The sequence below is a fragment of the Ananas comosus genome, linkage group 1 (genome assembly GCF_001540865.1).
Source record: "Ananas comosus cultivar F153 linkage group 1, ASM154086v1, whole genome shotgun sequence".
Classification (NCBI taxonomy): domain Eukaryota; kingdom Viridiplantae; phylum Streptophyta; class Magnoliopsida; order Poales; family Bromeliaceae; genus Ananas; species Ananas comosus.
Window position 1 is genome coordinate 12,073,736 of NC_033621.1, and position 18,969 is coordinate 12,092,704.

Below are 18,969 nucleotides of genomic sequence, written 5' to 3' on the forward strand. Positions count from 1 at the left end.
TTGGCCCATCCGGCCTCACGCCACTTCGAACATAACTCGATCTACCCAGCTTCACGTTATTTCGAACATGACTCGGCCCAACATGGCCTCCGACCATAGGGTAGGACCCATTTAAAGCAACGGCAATTAGACAAAATAGAACAGAAACACTATGTTTTCTTCTTTTTCTTTTCTCATTCTATTACCAGTTGAAAATTGTATGTATATCATATAACTGGATTGAGTATACTGAATTGAGTATTATCCAACACTTTTATCTTATTGTGTCAGTAAAACCGAAAACCAAGGAAGTAATCTATACAGACACTATTACATAATTCAACATTTTCATGCTATCAAATGTCTCCTCGCGGAGATCGCGCTGATCGTTCCTTTTGCTTCCATTACCTTCCTCACCAGCAGCTTCCATTTCGTCTCTTCCTTCTTACTTAGATTCTGCATCTTCTCCTTGAAATGCCTGCAGCAAACCCCCGAAAAGAAACGAAAAAATGAAGTTTGATCGAAAATACATGAAGAATTAGCTCTAAGTAGATACTGCTGTAAAATATTTTCATCGAATTAGACTCCTGGTTTGATTTAAAAAGAAACAATAATACTAATCTTAGTACAGTATCTGTTTCGACAGAGCTCGAATAATTTTCGATCTTGGCGCCTTGCTGGTTTCAGCAGCTTCAAATTTTAGTTCCAGATGTTGATCAGAAGGTTTCTGAACATCTCAAAACACGGCAGATTTTGGTCGAAAACCTCAAAATGTTCTGGATTCAATTTGAAACTTTCGAATTACGGCAGAGACTGATTCTGCTGAAACCGCCTAAAAACACTCAAATTGAGCCAAAGTTCTCATCTGACGAATGCTGAACCTGCACAAGGGGACCTTGCACGAGTCCGGCTCGGCGCACATGCGAGAGTGGAGCTCGAGGAGCTGCCACATGCGCTTACAGTTGGCGCAACCGCCCGGGACGCGAGTCCTGCAGCCCGAGAAGTGGCGGACGAGCAGCTCGAGCCCCTTGCAGGCCGGGAAGCCGCACGCGGCCTGGCTGCCCTTGAGCATCTTGTCGCGGGGCCCGATCGTCCTGCACCCGTCTCGGCATATGTGCACCAAGGCCTCCATTGCTTCATGCAGTTGCACGTACACTTTCCTCTCTTCCGCCTTCCTCGCTCTCTCCGCCTTTCTCTGCATTTCCTCCGAAAACGAATTCATAGTCGTAATCGAAACCTCTAGAAATCCGAATGCGATAACACGACGAATTAAGAAAGCTATGAACTCACAGAATCTGTCTCCACAAGGGACTCCAGAAGCTCCTGCTCTAAACTCCGGCTAACTTGCTTCATCACTCTCCACCCTTCCGACGCGGAGACGGTCTTAAAATCTTTAACGATGAGACGAGTACACAGAAGAGAGAGGCGCGGCGCATCGCATTGCCTAGCTAATTGAAGCACGTCGACGACATTATCGGTCGTCAGCAGCGCTTGCTCGAGTTGGCTGACGCAAACCTTTTTGATGCACGGGACTGAAAACGTGTGCGACAGCACGAGCAAGTGAAGAACGTAGCTTTTCATTGCATCCCGATCGAAGCTACATTACCAACACAATGTTTGAAAGTGAATTCATGATCAGAAGATCACACCGAAACAAGCAGTAAGGCGAAAAAGAAGGATCGAAAGCGTACCACGAAGAATAGAGGAATCTGATAAATACTCGCGCAGCTTCTGAAGGCACACCAGGGATTCTGATACATCTGAAACCGCCTTTCGCTCTCGGTTGCTCTAACATGCTTCTTAGAACAGGAGAGTTTATGCCCTGCTGTAAAAGAGTTACTAACATGTGTCTGTAGATACCGCAAAATCAGCGATAAGCAAGATGATCGAAAACGATTACGCAAACACATTTGATGTACTCACAAGAACACTTGAATGGGCCAAGATAACGCCGTCGTCGTCTGTGACGACGCGAACGTCAGCTTCGTATCCGTCGTAGAACAACTTGTCCCACATCCGCCTCGTTTCGTCAGGCGCGAAATTACACCCCTTCAGCTTTTCGGAGAAGCTATTTCTGGCCTGAGAAGCTCCTGGCAGTGGAGGTGGTTCAGGAATGTTGCTGACAGATTGAGTTTGAGTAGAAGTACACGCATTCGGCGTGGCTAAAAACTCGTCAGACACACTCCTCTCGAAGTGTAATGTAAATGAAGAATCAATTGAGTGGGTGTTCGAGAAGAGCTGCGACGAATCGAGATCGAAACATGCCATCAACTCTTGTTACTCTCTACTTCTCCTGCGATTCGGAGTGCGCGAAAGCTTCGAATTAAGTCACTGAATTATATAGGCCATATAGTACTACTGCTTGAGTGCAACATAGAAGAGTTAAAATAATCAAATAGATGACAATATGGAACAATAATATGTCCATAGAAGTACAAATGATTCATATTAGTGTGAATTATAGCATGCTCAAAACAAAAAGTAAGAGATATTATTAGCTTCCTAGTATCCAAAGATAAACACATATTGAATTTTTATCTCTACAATTAATATATATATATATATAATGGAGTGTAGCATTCATAAAAGAGCATTAAGTATATGTATATGTATCAAGAATTACTCAAGGAAGAGGTGAAGTGATACTAAAGTTATAATATTAATTTTCCCCCCTTTTTTATCAAAAAAAAAGAGAAATATATACTTGAATGAAATTGATATTAATTTTTTATTTAAAAATTGCCCAACATAGATTTTCCATTAATTCTCACTCCACACCATGCACACATATTGGCAAATATTACCAAATTTAAAACTAATTATTGAGCACGACAATAAGTAGAAACACCAATCAAAGAACATGTACGTATATCTCTAGCTACTCTATATATAATCCTTCCTAAATTCACTAAGTTTTTAGAAAAAAAAATTAAAAAAAAAACTACATATGAAATACCAATAAAAACAATAATCATAAAAGCAAACAAGAAATCAGTTACTTAACTTAGTACACACAAATTTTTTCTAAAAAAAAAAAAAAAAAAAAAACAGCTGGGAAGCCACAAAGAGAAAATTTTAAATATCACTTAATAAAGAAACATTTAAACTGAAATTTAAATATTTTCAAAATCTTAATTTGCCAATTGAATTAAAAAAACAAAATTTCTTTGTTCCAAATAAAGAAGTAAATTAAAGTCCAAAATGAATAAGGATTTACCTCGAAGGTGTTGTTGGATTTGGAGAGAGAGAGAGAGAGAGAGAGAACGAAGCTTCATTATTTATTTCTAGATGTAAAAAAAATAATAATAAATGCATGGAGGACCCCATTGCGTTTGCATAGGTCATTTTCAATTGGACTCTTTTTTTTTTCCTTTTCTTTTTTTTTGAATATTTTTTGAATATTTTTTTACTTTAGTTACATAAAGTAGTTGTTTAGAAAATTTATCCAATTTAATAGCAGCCTTTTTGGAAAGTAAATGCAACCAGATCAAGCCTCATTTAAACAGCTCCTTTACATTTACTTTTGAATATATAAATATTAAAATATCTTACTTTTTTCGGTTTAAATTTTTGGAGAACACAACGATTGTCTTATCACAGAGCAGGAGACTTTAAGGTCGAATTTTATCTGATCTTTAATCTCACTATATTTAATCCGAGTTCAAATTTTACTTTGAAGCTTAGTCTTTTTTAAATTTTTTTGTTTCACTTACACTTACGGTTCACGCGAGTGAGAGAGTATTGAAATTATTTTACATCACCTTGATATCTATAACAATAATAATAATGACAAATTTTTTAAATTGAGGACATATTTATTTGATATATTAAATCTATTCAAATCCGCTCAGTAAATAATGATTAGCTTATAGACGTATAAAACCGTATCAAAACTAGTTAACTAAAAAATAACAGTATCTTAAAATAAAAATCTATAAATTGATTGAGTAAATATTGGCACTACTCAAATCAAAGTAAGTGTTTGAATATAAATGATTTAAAATACTATAGTTTGAGTTTTTAATGTTAAAGAATATGAATTAACCGTTTTTAAAGCGGGGTTATAACAAGCACGATGAAACTTAAATTCAGAACCTCCTACTTTTATACCGTATTAAAATATATAAAAAATTATTCGTATTATTTATATTCAACATTGAAAGAATATCACTATCCTTACGGTTGCCGAAAAATTAATTACCAACTAATTGCAAAATTTGAGCTCATCTTTCATTCGAATACTTTTTTTACCAGAAGTGACATGAAAGTAAACATCCGTATTTATTTTTAAAAATGTCTTAACTTTATTTTACATATATATAGAGAGAGAGAGAGAGAGAGAGAGAGAGTTTGGCTCAGGTATTTTTAAAAGCGCAAAGCATTTGGTACTTGAAAATCTTATTTTATAAACACTAAGGACTTGATGCTTTTAAAAGTATAGAAAACTCAAATCTCTCTCTCTCTCTCTATATATAAAACAAAAAATGGGGACCTTATTTGTTTATGTTCCCTACAAATGAGACACAGGGGTTTAAGCCAAAATAAATAATAATAATAATTATTATTATTATAATACTTATAATAATTATAATTATAATTATAATTATAATTATAATTATTTTATTATTTATTTATTGAGAGAAAAAGAACAACATGGAGTGGTGGAGACGAAGAGACGAGGCGAGGGCGAGTGGGACGCGCCGGACATCACGTGGAGTAAAGCGAGCTGTGACCAATCAGCAACCGACGCGTGGTCCAATAAGAGACCAAGTTTTCACGAGCGGTGGATCGTGGACCGGGGCGGTGGGACGCAGCAAGTCCTTGCGTGGGCCCGGTGCATGCCTACACTTCATGCACCGAGTTCCTTAATATTGTATTAAGTAAAGGGATAATTGTCTATATACCCCGCAAAACTTCAGAAATATCTTATTTACCCCTTTTTTTTCTTTCAAATATACCCCTCATATTTTCCTCCGTTATTTTAAAATATCCCTATAGTTACGTTAATTTGGATTAAAGATGAGCTAAATATCTACTACAGTTAAAAAATATTAAAATATCTATTTTGCCCTTAGCTTAAAGATAAATAAGAAAAATTGGTGATGGTGAAAAAGTATATTTGAAAAAGCAAAATAGCAGATAACAGCTATTTTAATAGTTTATTAATAGAATTTAACTCTAGAGGTATATTTGAAATAGATTGGAACGTAAAAAGAATATTTTGAATATTAGCCTTCTAAAAAGGATAAATCAGAAAATCGAAAACTTTTTTAAAGATATATAAGCAATTACTCTTAAAATAAATATAGAGATCTCAAATTTTTTGGAAACCCAAATTTCCAAAAAAAAAAAAAACAAAAAGGAATTTAAATTAATGTACCATTTTTACAAATCCAATCTACGGACTCCAATAAAATTCAGAAATAAATAGTGATTCGATTTAGTAAATCGACAAGGCGTATTATATCAAAAAAATTATAAATTTACGAATCAAATAATATTTTTTTTTCTTTATCACTGATTTTTAAGGCTACTTACTATTTAGGTAACGAATTTCTTTTTCTTCATTTTTTTTTCCCAACAATGTATTTTTTTTATATATAGATTTTTACTGATGAATTGTCGATGTCAAATTAGATTTAGATTTTAAGATACTAAATAATTAAATATTAAATGTAGTACATGAAATTTGAGTGTACACCTGGTGCATGAAAAACTTTTAGTACCATGGGATCGAGGGGTTGGAGATTGGAGATTGGAGATGGGATTTGGGCCCACCACCACTTTGACTAATCTTGTGGGCCCTATGAAAGCCCCACAATATAAAATATATACATCCTAAAATAAATAAATAAATAAATAAATAAAATCTCTCTTTTGTTTTCTTTATTGAGTTTCTTGGATCTCTAACTTAAGTTGTCACCAATCTCCACTTTCAATTATCTCTTTCTTTTGTTTTCTTTTTTTTTTTATTATCCTTTCTTTTGTTAGTTTAAAGTGTATCAATTTAATATCCCATGATTTTATTTTTCTTTTTTTATTATCCCCTCCACTAATTTTTTTTTGTTAAATCAGTGACAAAGTTAACACTAAAAGATACTAAAGTGAATATTCGATAAATCTAGATGGGTATCTGAAGTTTTTTTTGTATATAATTTAACGAAATGTTAACGGGGGAGCCGAGGAAAAGAGAAAAATGAAACCATGGGGTATTAAATTGATACACTTTAATCTATAGAGTACTAAAGTGAGAAAGTGCGAAATCACACGAGTGGTAGTTGAATTTTGAAGTTTACCCTTTTTTTTTTTTTTTTTTTTTTTAACTTTTACCAAACTTGCTAAGCCAGAAGAAACATAATCTAACTAGCTTGGAGTAGTACTTTTTTAAAAAAATTTAGAGATGATTCGATAAAAGGACCAAACTACATAATAAATTAGAAACAATTCTTTCTCATTTATACTTCACTGCTTTGAGTAACAAAATTACAAGTATTGTGGCCTCATCATGAGATTTATATATATATTTATTACCGTGAAAATGATCACATCAGTAAATCATTGTTAATCGAATCAAGGTACGTAATACAAGATATGATTTACATTCATATCGACAGAATAAGCTTCTTCGTCTTCGTATAAAGCGCAAATATGATATCACTTTCATTTCCTGTAAAGTACATGTTAATGCGAATTAGTTAATCATTTTATGTAGGAAATCGCAAAATTGAGTTCATTCGACGATACGAAGCTTTACGATACGTACCAAGGAAGCTTGAATGTGTCCTTCCATCGTCCTTGTTTAGCGCAATGGGCGTATATTTTATCCAGTCGAATGATTACTTCGGAAAACGTCGGCCTCACAGCAGGCTGGGAGTCCCAGCATTCTTCAATTAATCTGCATTCAACAGAATATGAATTCAGAATTGTACATTTACAGTTAAAAATTGTGAAAGAATAAAAGATACTGTAACTGAAGTAAATCGGAGCACAATACTACGATATTACATTGTATCTCATGTTCTGTTCGGTTTCAAAACCGCTCGCACTGCTGAATATTTTCACACTGCCAATTCGATTTGATTCGGAGCTTGAATAGCGTAATTTGGTGAAGTTGAGTTATAATGCAATTACAGGTATTATTTAGAGAAGAATAATCCTGTATTCCATCTCAAATACAACTATGATGGCTTGTGCCATTAATGTGTTTACTATCGAACCAGCTCGAAACACACATTTTGAGAGAATTTTGACTCTTATTTGTCAAGTTCGAAGATTCAGAAAAGCAAAGATGATAATAAGAATTACATACTTGGAAGCGTATACTGATGGATCGACAGAGATTAAGTGTATGACATTTTAAGTCGAAGCAACACTACATTCATGTTGATGGTACTTTTCATGCCTCACTTTTTCATGTAATAGGGAAAAGAAGATATAATTTGGATTAGTTTATAAGAAAACTTACTCCTTGAGATCTTGAGGGTAACTCTTCAATTTGTTCTTTAATGATGGTCTCATCCCTTCGAAGCAAATCATTTTAGTTGCCTCTTCCGGAGATTTTGAGTGGAAAACCGCTGCTCCTTCAATCATCTGAAACAAGTCATGAGTGGCCACAATATTTAGCAATAATATATTAGAGTCAAACTGTAATATAGTATGCAATGCCAAATTCCAGGGACTTTCTACGAAAGAACAATAATATGATAAAGAAATGGTACAATATCAAACTTCAAGTAATGCATGAGAAACCATTTAACTTACGACATCAATGTAAGGGTTGTAGAAATTATTTGGAAGTAACCTGTTAAATGTAATAATCTTTCTACACTGTTATTCTGATGACCTAATTGGTTCTTCGCTACCTAGAATGTTTTATTGATTTTAAGTTTATTATGCTATGCATTCTCTTGTTTTTCTCAACGCAAGAAGGCGTTGCTTCAATCTGGATAATACAATTGCAGTGAATGAAAGGCTAAACTTTCTATGAGTGTAAAAAATCATTAACAAACCTCATATAAAATGAGACCGAAAGAGAATGCATCGACACTTCTGTTGAAGATTTCATTCTTGTATACCTCCGGAGCAGTGTAAAGACCTACAGTGAGGAGATGCTCAATTGTTCAGTTGAAGAACATTAAGATAAATTAAGATTCCTTATTTGGGTCCGTAAACAGATCAACTTACTAGGGCTCAGAGATTCCGGGTGTGCTAATTTTACTTTGTCGGGTGAAATTTTCGATAACTTGATCAAACCAAATCCTGCCACCTTCAACTGGCCCCCATTATCCAGCAAGATATTTCTGGCACCTTACCAAAATTTCAAATAGTGAAGCGCAGAACGTAGCCCAATGAGAATTTAATTTGATACCTATTTTAGAGCTTAAAAATTTCAACTTTTTTTGTCCAGTCATCTTACTTTGGCTTTAAGTCGCAATGAATAATCGGGTCAGGTTTGCAGTGATGAAGATAATTCATGCCCCTGAAAATAAGAAACACCAAAAGCTTCAGTAAACATTTGTTTTGATGTTGAATATACTTTGTATATCAGCGTAGCATAAAAAGTAATAAATGCTTGCGTATGATGCAGGCCTAAATAAGAATACGCCAGAGATAGTACTGTAGCAAGTATTTTAGCTGCTTAGAGAATAAAATTACTAATTCGTGGACAAGTTTATATGGACATAAATGTACAAGTACCTAAATTTAATTGCAGAAAAAATGCTCGTGAATATAAAGAATTGATGAGAATCAGTGTAGAATTGTATGTCAGACATGCCTGGCGATATCGAGAGCAAATTTCAGAACCTTATGAGGCTGCAACTTCCCTTTCTTCTGAAGATAGCATGCTAAATCACCCTGAGATTAAAAAAGAAAAGGAAATCGATCGTATCACGACCTTGAAATAAAATATTGAAGGGCCAAAAGAATTATATGAAAGAGAGAGCAATGCTACAAGGACTATATTGAATTGAATTTGACTAATGGGAACCAGAATTTACTTTCGGATGATACTCTGAAACAATCATCATGGGTACATTTTGAGTGACGGCTCCGACAAACTGAACAACATTGGGGTGCCGCACCTTTTCCAACAGTGTTAGCTCATGCTTAAAAGCATTTCTGTACAGAAAAAGAATGACATTTAAGAATGCCGAATCTGAAACTTCAAAACTAAACGGTCGGTTATTGAATTATTCTCGAGACAATTAGATGTATCAACAAGGCATTTCCATCTTTGCTTTGGTACGGCAAAAGATCATGACACATGAAATAAAGAGGATATGAGTTGTACATGCTCTCTGGATCCGAATAGCATTGTTTGTCGAGTATTTTGACGGAAACCTTTGTCCCGTTCCACTTTGCGACTTGGTATGTGCCCTGTGAAAGGTCCAAAAGATAAGATGGGAACAACATTACCAATCCACTGTAAAGAAGCTGTAACTATCTTTCACCGTTGACGGTAGTGGGATTCACCAATACATAACAATGTTTTAGATGACATATGGGTTGTACCTGACTAAAATTTTACTAAATGCAGCTACACATTTGTTGAATATGCGGGAATGGACATAAACAAGTGCAAATGAACACATTAATGGGTATAGAGAATGGTGTGATACACATTAACGGAGATATAGAGATAATCCCGACCTTTAAACACAATCATCAACCAACCACATACCATCGTCTTTTTCCATTATTCAGACATGAAGTGATAGGTAGATAAGAATATACCCTCATGACCTCTTCACCTCGGCGGAATTGAAGCTCTCCGGGGTTCAGCTCATACTCCGGGACCTCTCGTGGATTAGAAACCACCATGGGAGTCTTCCTGATTTTCTGCAAAAGACGCGATCGAATGAATACCAACAATAACCTTATATGCACGGCTTTCACCATAAGCAAATGGCGTGGTTTCGACAGGAATTTAGAAGCATTACCGGAAGTTTTGCTCCTCGAGATTTTAATATATTGTAGACTTCGACATGTCCATAGTACTTGGCATCAGCTGCGGCCTACGACAGTGAAACAACATAAATCATAAACTCCAAAATGTTAACTTATACACATACCATAATTCTTCAACATTTCAAATTTCAATTTTTTCCATTGAAAAAGTTCCTTTTGGGCGTCTTTTTTTAAATTCAGATCTAAGAATATGGAGATCCTCTAATTTCTGAAAACATGAGGATATACATAAACATTAACAAGTATAGAAACAACCCATCTCTCGCATCGTTACCGTGCTCCCCCACCGATCTCTGGCATCGATATTGGCCCTCCAGCTCAGCAGAAGCTTGACGACGTCGAAGCGCCCCTCGCACGCGGCGATGTGGAGCGCCGTCCTCCCGTCGAGATTGATACTATTCACGTCGATCCCTTCCCTTAGGAGCTCCTCGACGCCCTTGGCGTCGCCCTGGCACGCCATGAACAGGAGCTGCATTGTCGAGTCGAGGTTCTCCGGCACCGTCAGCTCCTCCAGCGCGGCGCCGCCCCCCGCGGCGGGGCTCCGGCCCTGCTGCCGGTTCGGGTCCATTGACGATTGCCGCCCGAAGGTGAACCGGACCGCCTTGCTCAGCCTCGGATCGAATGAGAGGTTCCGCCGGAAGCCCAGCTTGCCACTCTTCTTAATCGAGCCCGTCGAGAATTGGCGCCTGATCGCGCGCTTCGCGACCTCCATCCCCACCCCCGATTTCTCGACTTCAACACCTCAAATCCGAAAATCCTCGGGATATGAATCTGAAACCTCGATCACATCTTCCCGACGGCGAATCAAAGAAGAGAAGTTAGTAAAAAGTAGTGAAAATTGGATCTTTGTTACAAAAGGGAGCCCGGTTGGAAGGGGGAGATTGGGAGCTCGAAATGGAGCCCCGGGGAACCCTAATTGGGATCGAGAACGAGGGGAAGAGGAAGAGGAAGAGGTCGAGAGAGAGAGAGAGAGAGAGAGAGAGATTGAGGGGAGGTGAGGAGAAGAAGCAGGGGAGGGAGCGGAGGGGGAAAGGGTTCGTGCCCTAAAATTAAGGAGGCTATAAATGCTTTTGGAAAAATCGCGGTGGGGAAAAGCAACGGGCGTTTGAAAAAATGGGGAGCGGTTTTTAACGGTCGAAGGAGAGGGTTCGGTGTTTTGTCCCAAACACCAAACACCGTGAAACAAACACACCTATATACATAGCATTTAAAAGGCCTATTTAATTTTAAAAAAATTATATGAATTTTGTAAACATATTGTGTCGAGAGACAAAATTAATTAAAATATTACACTATTTGAACATACATTGGTCACACTATTTTAATGAATGTTGCATTATTTGTGGTCGTCATTCTATATTTATTTTTTAATTTGCACGCCTCCTCTTTTTCACACATCAAACAACGAGGAGAGAGCTAATCGAACTTTAGAAAATTTTTAAAAATCTAGGCCAAATTTATAAAATTCAAAAAGACGGTTCAAATTTGCAAAAACGCACAAAATCAATACCCTTTTTATGTAAAAAAAAAAGTTTAATTCATAACAATAATAGATGCTTAAAATTAATGATTTTTAACAAGCGTCCGCTAAGCAAACTTCAGATTTAAGGGCCAGATGATAGGATTTTAGAAATGCAGTGTATGAGATGAGCGTATACAAAGTGCACGACTGCGCACGGTGCAATCCCGCCGACCATTCCAATAGGATACATTCGAGACCTTTCAGGGTACCATTACGGCGAGTTGAGCGAAGGAGCATTTGCGCAAATGTATATAAACTATTTTCGAGAGTTTATAAAGACATAGATCCAAACTTCGGAACAACATACATTTAACAATCTGAGCAATGATGAGTTTGAACTTCGATTGCGCACTTTACGATTGTCGCTTTTTACAACATAAACAAAGCTCTACTCCCGTGAGACGCAAACAACCTTTTTGCCGACATTCTTGCCGGAAAACAGCCCGACGAAGGCGGCCGGCGCATTCTCCAGTCCATGGCTCATGTCCTCTATGTAGACGATCTTTCCTTCGCGGTAGTACCCGGCCATTCGATCTAAGAATTCGGGGAGCAAATGGAGGTAGTCGCTCTGGAGGAAGCCCTGCATCCTCACGCGCTTCGTTATGAGGCAGAAGAGGTTGCGGATCCCCGTGGTTTCGGAGGCCCCGTGGTACGAGATCATCCCGCACACGGCTATCCGGCCGTGCAGCCTCATGTTCAGCAGCGCTGCGTCGAGCATTTCTCCTCCTACATTATCGAAGTAGATGTCGATGCCGTGCGGAAAGTAGCTGAGTATCATTGAAAGAGTGTCCAAAACTCAGATGATAATCGAAAGAACTATATGGAGAACTAGATATGAACACTGATAATGTGATAAGTACATATTAGTTCGGGGAAATAACAGGAAAACGCCTCTAAACGTAATGACTTTCACTTTGTCTTCCTGAAATATTTAAGCTATTTTTACCCCCTTAAAGTACTGTAAAATTTGATCTCTTCGCTTTCTTTGTCACAGTTCAATGGGCAAAATGTAGGCTTCAAAATTTCAAAATAACAAAGGAGAAGCTGCGTTTCGCCAATAAGCTTTTGTTATCACAAGGAATAGTTTTCTGCATTTTACCTACTGCCTTTTCTTTCAGAAACATATTCAGCATACTGTGCTTGAAAGTTAGCTTTTTATATTCCATAATATATACTATGCTAAAAGCGAGAGGGGAAAAAAGAAAAACGAGAAAAAACTAACCGCTTTAAGGCTAAATTCAAGTCGGACTCCTTGTAGTTGAAAGCTTCATCGAATCCAAGCTTGTTTTTCAGAAGTTCAACCTGATATATGTTCAATCATTAGCTCGAGAATAGATAAAAATAAAGTAGTTATGCAAGCAACTTTTACTAATGAAAAGAAAAAAGAAAGAAAAAACAGAAACCTTCTCGTTAGTGCCGGCACTTCCAACTACATAACAGCCGTGGAGCTTTGCGAGCTGACCGACAAGCTGGCCAACGGCTCCTGAGGCAGCCGAGACGAAAACAAAATCACCTTTCTTTGGGGAACAAACCTCATAGAAGCCAGCATAAGCTGTAAAGCCCGGCATACCTGCACCAAGCTGGGTTTGCTAAAAGCAATTGTAAACTTAAAAAAGGACCAATATGTAATTACGAATCACTTTACAAAATCTTTACAACCCAATATCCAGGTAAATAATTTCGTGTGCGCCAAAGCATAGTGACAAAAGTGGAGCTACGGTGGAAATGTACAAACAATATCATCTTGTGAATCGTAGCTAATTCACTTATTTACTTGTTTCAATATAATTATAATACCTTAAGTATTTTCCATCATTTTTCATCCTTTTTCTCCTACTTATAAAGGCAGTTTGTGTAAAGCGAAATGATCTACTTACGGGCGGCGTTCACAAGTTACAAGTAACCTTCTAAGCACCTGTTTAACGAAAAAAGAAGCACTACCATATTAATCTATGTCAGAATTTTTAGCTTGCATTTTATTTTCCGTTGCCTTACGTTGTGCCTCGGATATCTATTGATCTTAAAAAGAAATTTGTACTGATAAACTCCGAAATGGAAGAAGAATGGACTAAGAAAGCTACCAACCAAGAAGACCGACATGATAAGAGAGAGGAACATCGTCGACTTGGATTTTCCTCAGCTGGTCGGCCTTTAGAACTAAACTATATTCTTCCCAACCAGTAAGTCCCGAAACCAAGTCGCCAACACGGAAATTTGGATTAGTGGAGTCGACTACTCTAGACACCCCGAAGCCTTCTACGACCTTCAAAGACGCAAGAACAATCGAATGAATATATTAAAACCTTCACAAGAAATATGGCAACTGTGTATATGGTGATTTGAGCAGAGAAGATATGCAGTTCAAAGTAGTATTATGCAAGTAAAAAGTATAACATATGAATCCTTTTTTGGACATTCTATGTTTACAAAAGTTAATGAGGCTGGGACGAAATTATCACCGATCATCACAATTTATCATTACAACACATGAATCCTTGTTTTGACATTCTATGTTTACAAAAATTAATGCGGCTGGGATGAAATTATCAACAATCATCACAATTTATCATCACAACACATGAATCCTTGTTTTGACATTCTATGTTTACAAAAAATGACATTTTTAACTATTCATTCAAGGGCTACATTACAAATTTGATTATCAAAGGGCACAAACATACTAATCTAACACTCTAATAATTAGTTAAATTCATATAAAAGAAGAATGATCATTAAACAGTTTCCCCTCTATTAACCCATTTCCCTATATTTTAACGTGAACGCTTTAATCCTCTACTTTCATATATCTGTTACACTACCATCTCATTACGACTAAATTGCAAAAAGCAAAAATTTATGAACCAAAGTGTACAACTAAAAGTACAGAGACCAATTTGCAAAATGAGGACAACACAGGGACCATTCGCACATTTTACCCATTTCTCTCTCTACCTAGTTCACATAGAACCGAAAAATCACAACAAAATCCCAAACCCCCAAAACCCCGAACCCTAGAAACCCAAAATTGAGCCCTAATCCGGGATCAAATCTGAGACGCATCACCAAATCGACGAAAACGAAGGGGGCCGGGGATTCGCTCACCGATCCGGGTTGGAAGGGGGGGATGTAGGAGTTGTAGTTCTCCCTCATCCTCCCACGCATGTAGGGATCGCACGAGAGGTAGAGGTTCTTCACGAGCACGGCGCCGCCCCCCTCCGCCGCCGCCGCCGCCGCTGCGGGGACCTTGAGCGCCGCCGCGCCCACCGCCACCTCCATGTCCTCCTCCTTCGGGGCCCCCTCGATGAAGCCCTTGAACACCACCTTCGTGTTGCTCACCTCCGCGGCCTCCGCCATTGTTGCGCGATCGAGTTTTTGGGGGAAAGTGGAGAAGGAGACGCTTGCGGGGTTTAGAGGAGAGAGAAAGGGAGTTTGTTGGGGGTGATGGTTTTTGGATGGACCCGGTCCACCACATCATCCATGGACCGCTAATTAGCACACCATTTGTTATGAATAATAATTAAATATTTCTAACAATTTTTTTTTATTTATTCAGAGAGACAAAGAGAGGATGGATCTAAGTACAATTAAAGAGTAAGATTTGGTTAACATTACTATAATTAAAATTTGACGAAAATATTAATAACTATATAAATTTCATAACATAGGCGCGACAAAAAATTAAATAGTATGCATATCTAAATAAAAAAAAAGTAATATAGTTGTAAAAAATAATTATCTAAAATAAAGTATCGGTAGTTCAATATTTATGTTATTGACTATATTTTGATTTTTAATTATTTAGAAAAAGTTTAAATTTTCACTAACTTTTGTTGCGAAATAAATTATTAGATTTTTACTATAAAAAAAATAGATTTTGTTTGATACAAAATTCAATTAGTAATATATAGTACAGGAGCTATTCATAAATTTTACCCCAAAAATAGCCGGTCCATGTTTGACATGGTGCACCAGGTCCTGGTAATAATTCCTAGTAGTAGAAGGGTAGGGGGTGAGTAAATCCGACGTGGCCTCCGTGGATCCGCTAACGCGCGTAATTAATTGGCCGAACCTGTTCGAACACGGAACAGCTAAAGCACCCGTACATATTTGGACACGTGGCATGTTTGCTCGAGCTTACAGGGTCGGGTCCATGGTTGAATCCGACCCGAACCACAGTGCGACTGGCCCGACCCAATCTTGCATTAACACTAGGCTCCGAGCTCAAATTTTGTTTTTTCTAAGTAACTTTTGTTCATATTTCACAAAATATTAGCATTTTTATTTTTAAAAATTTTCATTCTAAAGATAAAAACTCTAAAAAATAGTATTTTCCATTAATTTTTCAAAAATTAGTTATCTAATTAGCTTAAATTGTCTCGCGCATCAACCAGAGCGGTTATAATCGTGCATCAACGGAATCATCAATAATGATTCGAAAATGATTTTAAAGAAAATTAAGGTTCAAAAATATTTTCTAATAAGTTAAGGTTCACAAATTTGACTAGTAGTTCAACTAATGTTATGTTGATACGCTTTACAATTTAATGTATGCATTTATGTGAAAGTGGACTTCACATTTTTTCCTTTTCTTTTTGAACTTGTTTTCCTCTTCCACCTTATTCTTTTTCCAATTAGAAATGAAATTTCCATTTTTTTAAAAAAAATTAGCTCAAAAGTATGGGAAACAATGAAAGAAATTAAACAACATATTATATATATTATACATTTGTATATTTTACATAACAAGCCCAATATATAGGGAATTAAGGGCTTAGCTTAACAAGCCAACTAATGCAAAGTAATTAATCTCAAATACTAACTATCAAAGACAACTTGGGGGAACTACAAATCCAGATGAGGTTCCATAAGCATGTTTGCAATACGATTGCGCGCGCTGGACCGGATACGTGAGCTTAATGTCTTGCAGACTGATCCCGCTGCACGGGTTGCTCGAGCTGCAGTCGAAGTTCACCGCGACGGGGGTCGCAGACGTCCCGTGGATGTCCGAGTACGTCACGTCGCTGATCTTGATGTTCGAGCTCTAGAACAAGTTAAAAAGATTCGATAGTAAAAGCTCAGAGCCTTTTTGAAAGTTCAGATACTTATTTCAAAATGCGTTTATACGCACCTGGTTAGGGCAACCTTTGCTGTTGGGACAATAGTTCTGGTCGATGATTATCGGGTTCTCGACGTTGTTCATCACGGCATTAGTGAAAACCACGTCTCTCACATAACCTGGTACACTTGTGCCCCATGTTTTGATCCGAAGCCCGTTTTGTGTACCCGAGAACACGGTCGTCGTCACCGTTACGTTCGAGACACCTCCCGCTTCAGCTCCTCCTTGATCTTTTCCTAAGCTCCCAATACTGTAAAAATAAATAAATAAATAAATAACTGAAGTGTTTAATTAATATATAAGATGGAATCATGGGGTATAATTAACTAATAACACAAAGTACCTAATGCTGTAGAATATAATACTGTTTGGAAAAAAAATGTTATTTAAGTAGAGTTGTTAGAAGAATATATCTGACCTTATCCCATGACCGGGCCCGCATATGACGCGCTCGATCCAGAGATTGGTTGTGTGGGGCCCGATCGAGATGCAGTCGTCGCCGGTCTTGATAGTGGCTTGTACGATCGTCACCCCGGTCGACTTTTGCACGTGTATGCCGTCCGTGTTGGGGCTGTTCCCCGGCGCCACGATGTCGATTCCCCGCACCGACACGCCGGTGCACCCCAAGATCACCACGTGGAACAGCTCGCTGTTCATCGACGTCAGCCCGTTGATCTTCACGTTCCTCGAATCGCTGATCGTCAGTGACTGCAAGTCACATGTGTAAGGATAAAATGGTCATTTAAAAAAGTTCAAGAACTGAAGTATTTAAGTAAAAAGTATATTACCGCGGCGCCAGTCGGGCAATTGTTGCCGGCGTGTTTACACCGCCACAAAGCCGCCCCTCGACCGTCGAGGGTCCCGCCGGAGATCAAAAGGCCGTCGACGTTACTAAAAGTGATCCAGTGGCCTGACGAACCCAATCCGGTGTAGCCCGACGGCGCGACGATGGTCCCCTCGACCCAAAACTCGACCGCCGTGTTCTCGCAAGGGCCGGAGAAGGTCGCCAAGCCCAGTAAGTAGTTCCCGGTGGGGACGTGGACCGTCGCGGGCCGTGACGAGCCGCACGCGTCGGCCCATGCCCGATGGAAGGGCCGGGCCGAGTCCGTCCTTCCGTCGGGCCGCGCCCCGTAGTTTTGTACATTGTAGACTACTACTGCATTTGACACATGAAACAAAGAGAGAAGCACTAAAAACTGCTTCATGCAGAAGCTGTTTTGAGAAGCCATAAAGAGAGAGAGAGAGAGAGAGAGAGAGAGAGAGAGAGAGGATATGGTTAGTTATATTAGTTTAGTGCAAGGATAGGGAAGTATAAATAATGCAATTGGTGTGGAAAATTGGCAACCAACCCAACCCACAGGTGGGGAAATTGGTTTTAGGTACTTTTTCTAAAAGGAGAAAGATTAAATTTTTATCCATAGTTTGAAAAATTACTGGTAAAAAAGCACCTAATAAGAAGCTCTTCAAGGAGTTGAAAAATGAGAAGTGCTTTTGAAGGAAAGCTTAGAATGGTGGTTAATTAATTTGGTGGGTCTCAACCCCTTCTTTAGAAGCAGTTTAGTAGATAGAAATGATGAAGGGTTCAACTACAAAATGATTATTATTCACTTATTTTATTATGAAAGTTTATGTTAATTTGTAACAGCTAATGATTAAGAGGAAGTTAAACAACCAAATTAAATGGGGTCTCTGAGGAAGCTCTAAGGTCATGATCTTAGCAAGAAAATGAAAAGTTTATATTTTCTTTTATTTTGGCCAAATTGAAGTTTATGCAGCTAAGTATATATATCTGCATAGTTATATTGCTTCTCGAAATAGAGAGGTGTTACGGATTTTTCAAATTTGGGTCAAACTTTGGACTTTGGATATAGTTTTCTAATTCTAAAAACTATAATAAACTAACTAACTAACTTTTGAAGCAAAAGTCTCAAAAATATCTAACTTAGATTGAGGTAATTTCATTCCCAATGCTTTTTTTAATTTTTTTTATTTGAAAAGCTAATCTTCTATGTATGATTATATTATATATAAAGGATAGGTTTAATTGGAGAAAATATATAATATATAGAGATGGCATTATTGCGCAAACAAAAAGGACAAATTTAACAATAAATGCTCCGAATTTAACCGAAACTTTTGAGCTTCTTTTTTCTATTTTTTTTCCCTTTTCTTTTAACTCAAACTTTAATTTGTTCTTCTAAGAACCACAAAGTGGTTATTTCACAAATTAATAACCCAACTACCCACTAAAATTATAAAAAAGAACACATTTGGCTACATATTTATTTGGTAACATAGTTTTTGTACGTCCATTTTGGCGTGAGTTACGGTACAAATTTGGTAAAATAGTGGACTAATGTTTGGAGGTATTAGTTAAGATTAA

At 37.6% G+C, this 18,969-nt stretch overlaps 3 protein-coding genes across 6 annotated transcripts; all 3 read right to left on the reverse strand.

Moving 5' to 3' along the window:
- Positions 182-3,248, reverse strand: LOC109707384 (BTB/POZ and TAZ domain-containing protein 3-like). Of its 4 annotated transcripts, none has more exons than XM_020228638.1 (6): positions 3,197-3,248; positions 1,903-2,272; positions 1,671-1,801; positions 1,270-1,576; positions 861-1,174; positions 182-457 (listed from the first exon to the last, which is right to left on the reverse strand). In XM_020228638.1, the coding sequence occupies exons 2-6, from the start codon at positions 2,245-2,247 to the stop codon at positions 328-330; spliced, it is 1,227 nt and encodes a 408-aa protein (XP_020084227.1). In that variant the 5' UTR covers positions 2,248-2,272; positions 3,197-3,248; the 3' UTR covers positions 182-327. The 4 variants fall into 4 exon arrangements, with proteins under 4 accessions (XP_020084227.1, XP_020084235.1, XP_020084211.1 ...); XM_020228646.1 differs by having other exon boundaries at positions 940-1,174; positions 1,671-1,804; XM_020228622.1 differs by having other exon boundaries at positions 1,671-1,804.
- LOC109709402 (serine/threonine-protein kinase STY17) lies at positions 6,410-11,022 on the reverse strand. Its single transcript, XM_020231621.1, has 12 exons — positions 10,223-11,022; positions 9,921-9,995; positions 9,715-9,819; positions 9,272-9,357; positions 8,979-9,099; positions 8,756-8,835; positions 8,396-8,458; positions 8,164-8,279; positions 7,989-8,074; positions 7,445-7,569; positions 6,743-6,874; positions 6,410-6,646 (listed from the first exon to the last, which is right to left on the reverse strand). The coding sequence occupies exons 1-12, from the start codon at positions 10,658-10,660 to the stop codon at positions 6,640-6,642; spliced, it is 1,434 nt and encodes a 477-aa protein (XP_020087210.1). The 5' UTR covers positions 10,661-11,022; the 3' UTR covers positions 6,410-6,639.
- LOC109714028 (probable rhamnogalacturonase B) lies at positions 11,692-17,847 on the reverse strand. Its single transcript, XM_020238458.1, has 9 exons — positions 17,375-17,847; positions 17,005-17,294; positions 16,599-16,836; positions 16,304-16,511; positions 14,573-14,886; positions 13,556-13,733; positions 12,874-13,040; positions 12,693-12,772; positions 11,692-12,237 (listed from the first exon to the last, which is right to left on the reverse strand). Exons 1-9 carry the CDS (start codon positions 17,813-17,815, stop codon positions 11,859-11,861), a joined length of 2,295 nt encoding a protein of 764 aa, XP_020094047.1. The 5' UTR covers positions 17,816-17,847; the 3' UTR covers positions 11,692-11,858.

What these genes read in the sequence shown, in the direction of transcription:
- LOC109714028 (XM_020238458.1), bottom strand. Translation starts at nt 17,815, where the DNA reads ATGGCTTCTCAAAACAGCTTCTGCATGAAGCAGTTTTTAGTGCTTCTC. An exon ending in TGGATTTGTAGTTCCCCCAA is followed by an intron (nt 14,887 to 16,303) that starts GTTGTCTTTGAT and finishes CTCCCTTTCTCT; the next exon opens with CTCCTCTAAACCCCGCAAGC. An exon ending in GTGCCGGCACTAACGAGAAG is followed by an intron (nt 12,773 to 12,873) that starts GTTTCTGTTTTT and finishes AACATATATCAG; the next exon opens with GTTGAACTTCTGAAAAACAA.
- LOC109709402 (XM_020231621.1), bottom strand. Translation starts at nt 10,660, where the DNA reads ATGGAGGTCGCGAAGCGCGCGATCAGGCGCCAATTCTCGACGGGCTCG. An exon ending in TTTGCTCTCGATATCGCCAG is followed by an intron (nt 8,459 to 8,755) that starts GCATGTCTGACA and finishes TCTTATTTTCAG; the next exon opens with GGGCATGAATTATCTTCATC. An exon ending in CCCGGAATCTCTGAGCCCTA is followed by an intron (nt 8,075 to 8,163) that starts GTAAGTTGATCT and finishes TCCTCACTGTAG; the next exon opens with GTCTTTACACTGCTCCGGAG.
- LOC109707384 (XM_020228622.1), bottom strand. Translation starts at nt 2,247, where the DNA reads ATGGCATGTTTCGATCTCGATTCGTCGCAGCTCTTCTCGAACACCCAC. An exon ending in AGATTCCTCTATTCTTCGTG is followed by an intron (nt 1,577 to 1,670) that starts GTACGCTTTCGA and finishes TTGGTAATGTAG; the next exon opens with CTTCGATCGGGATGCAATGA. An exon ending in TGCAAGGTCCCCTTGTGCAG is followed by an intron (nt 458 to 860) that starts GTTCAGCATTCG and finishes GGTTTGCTGCAG; the next exon opens with GCATTTCAAGGAGAAGATGC.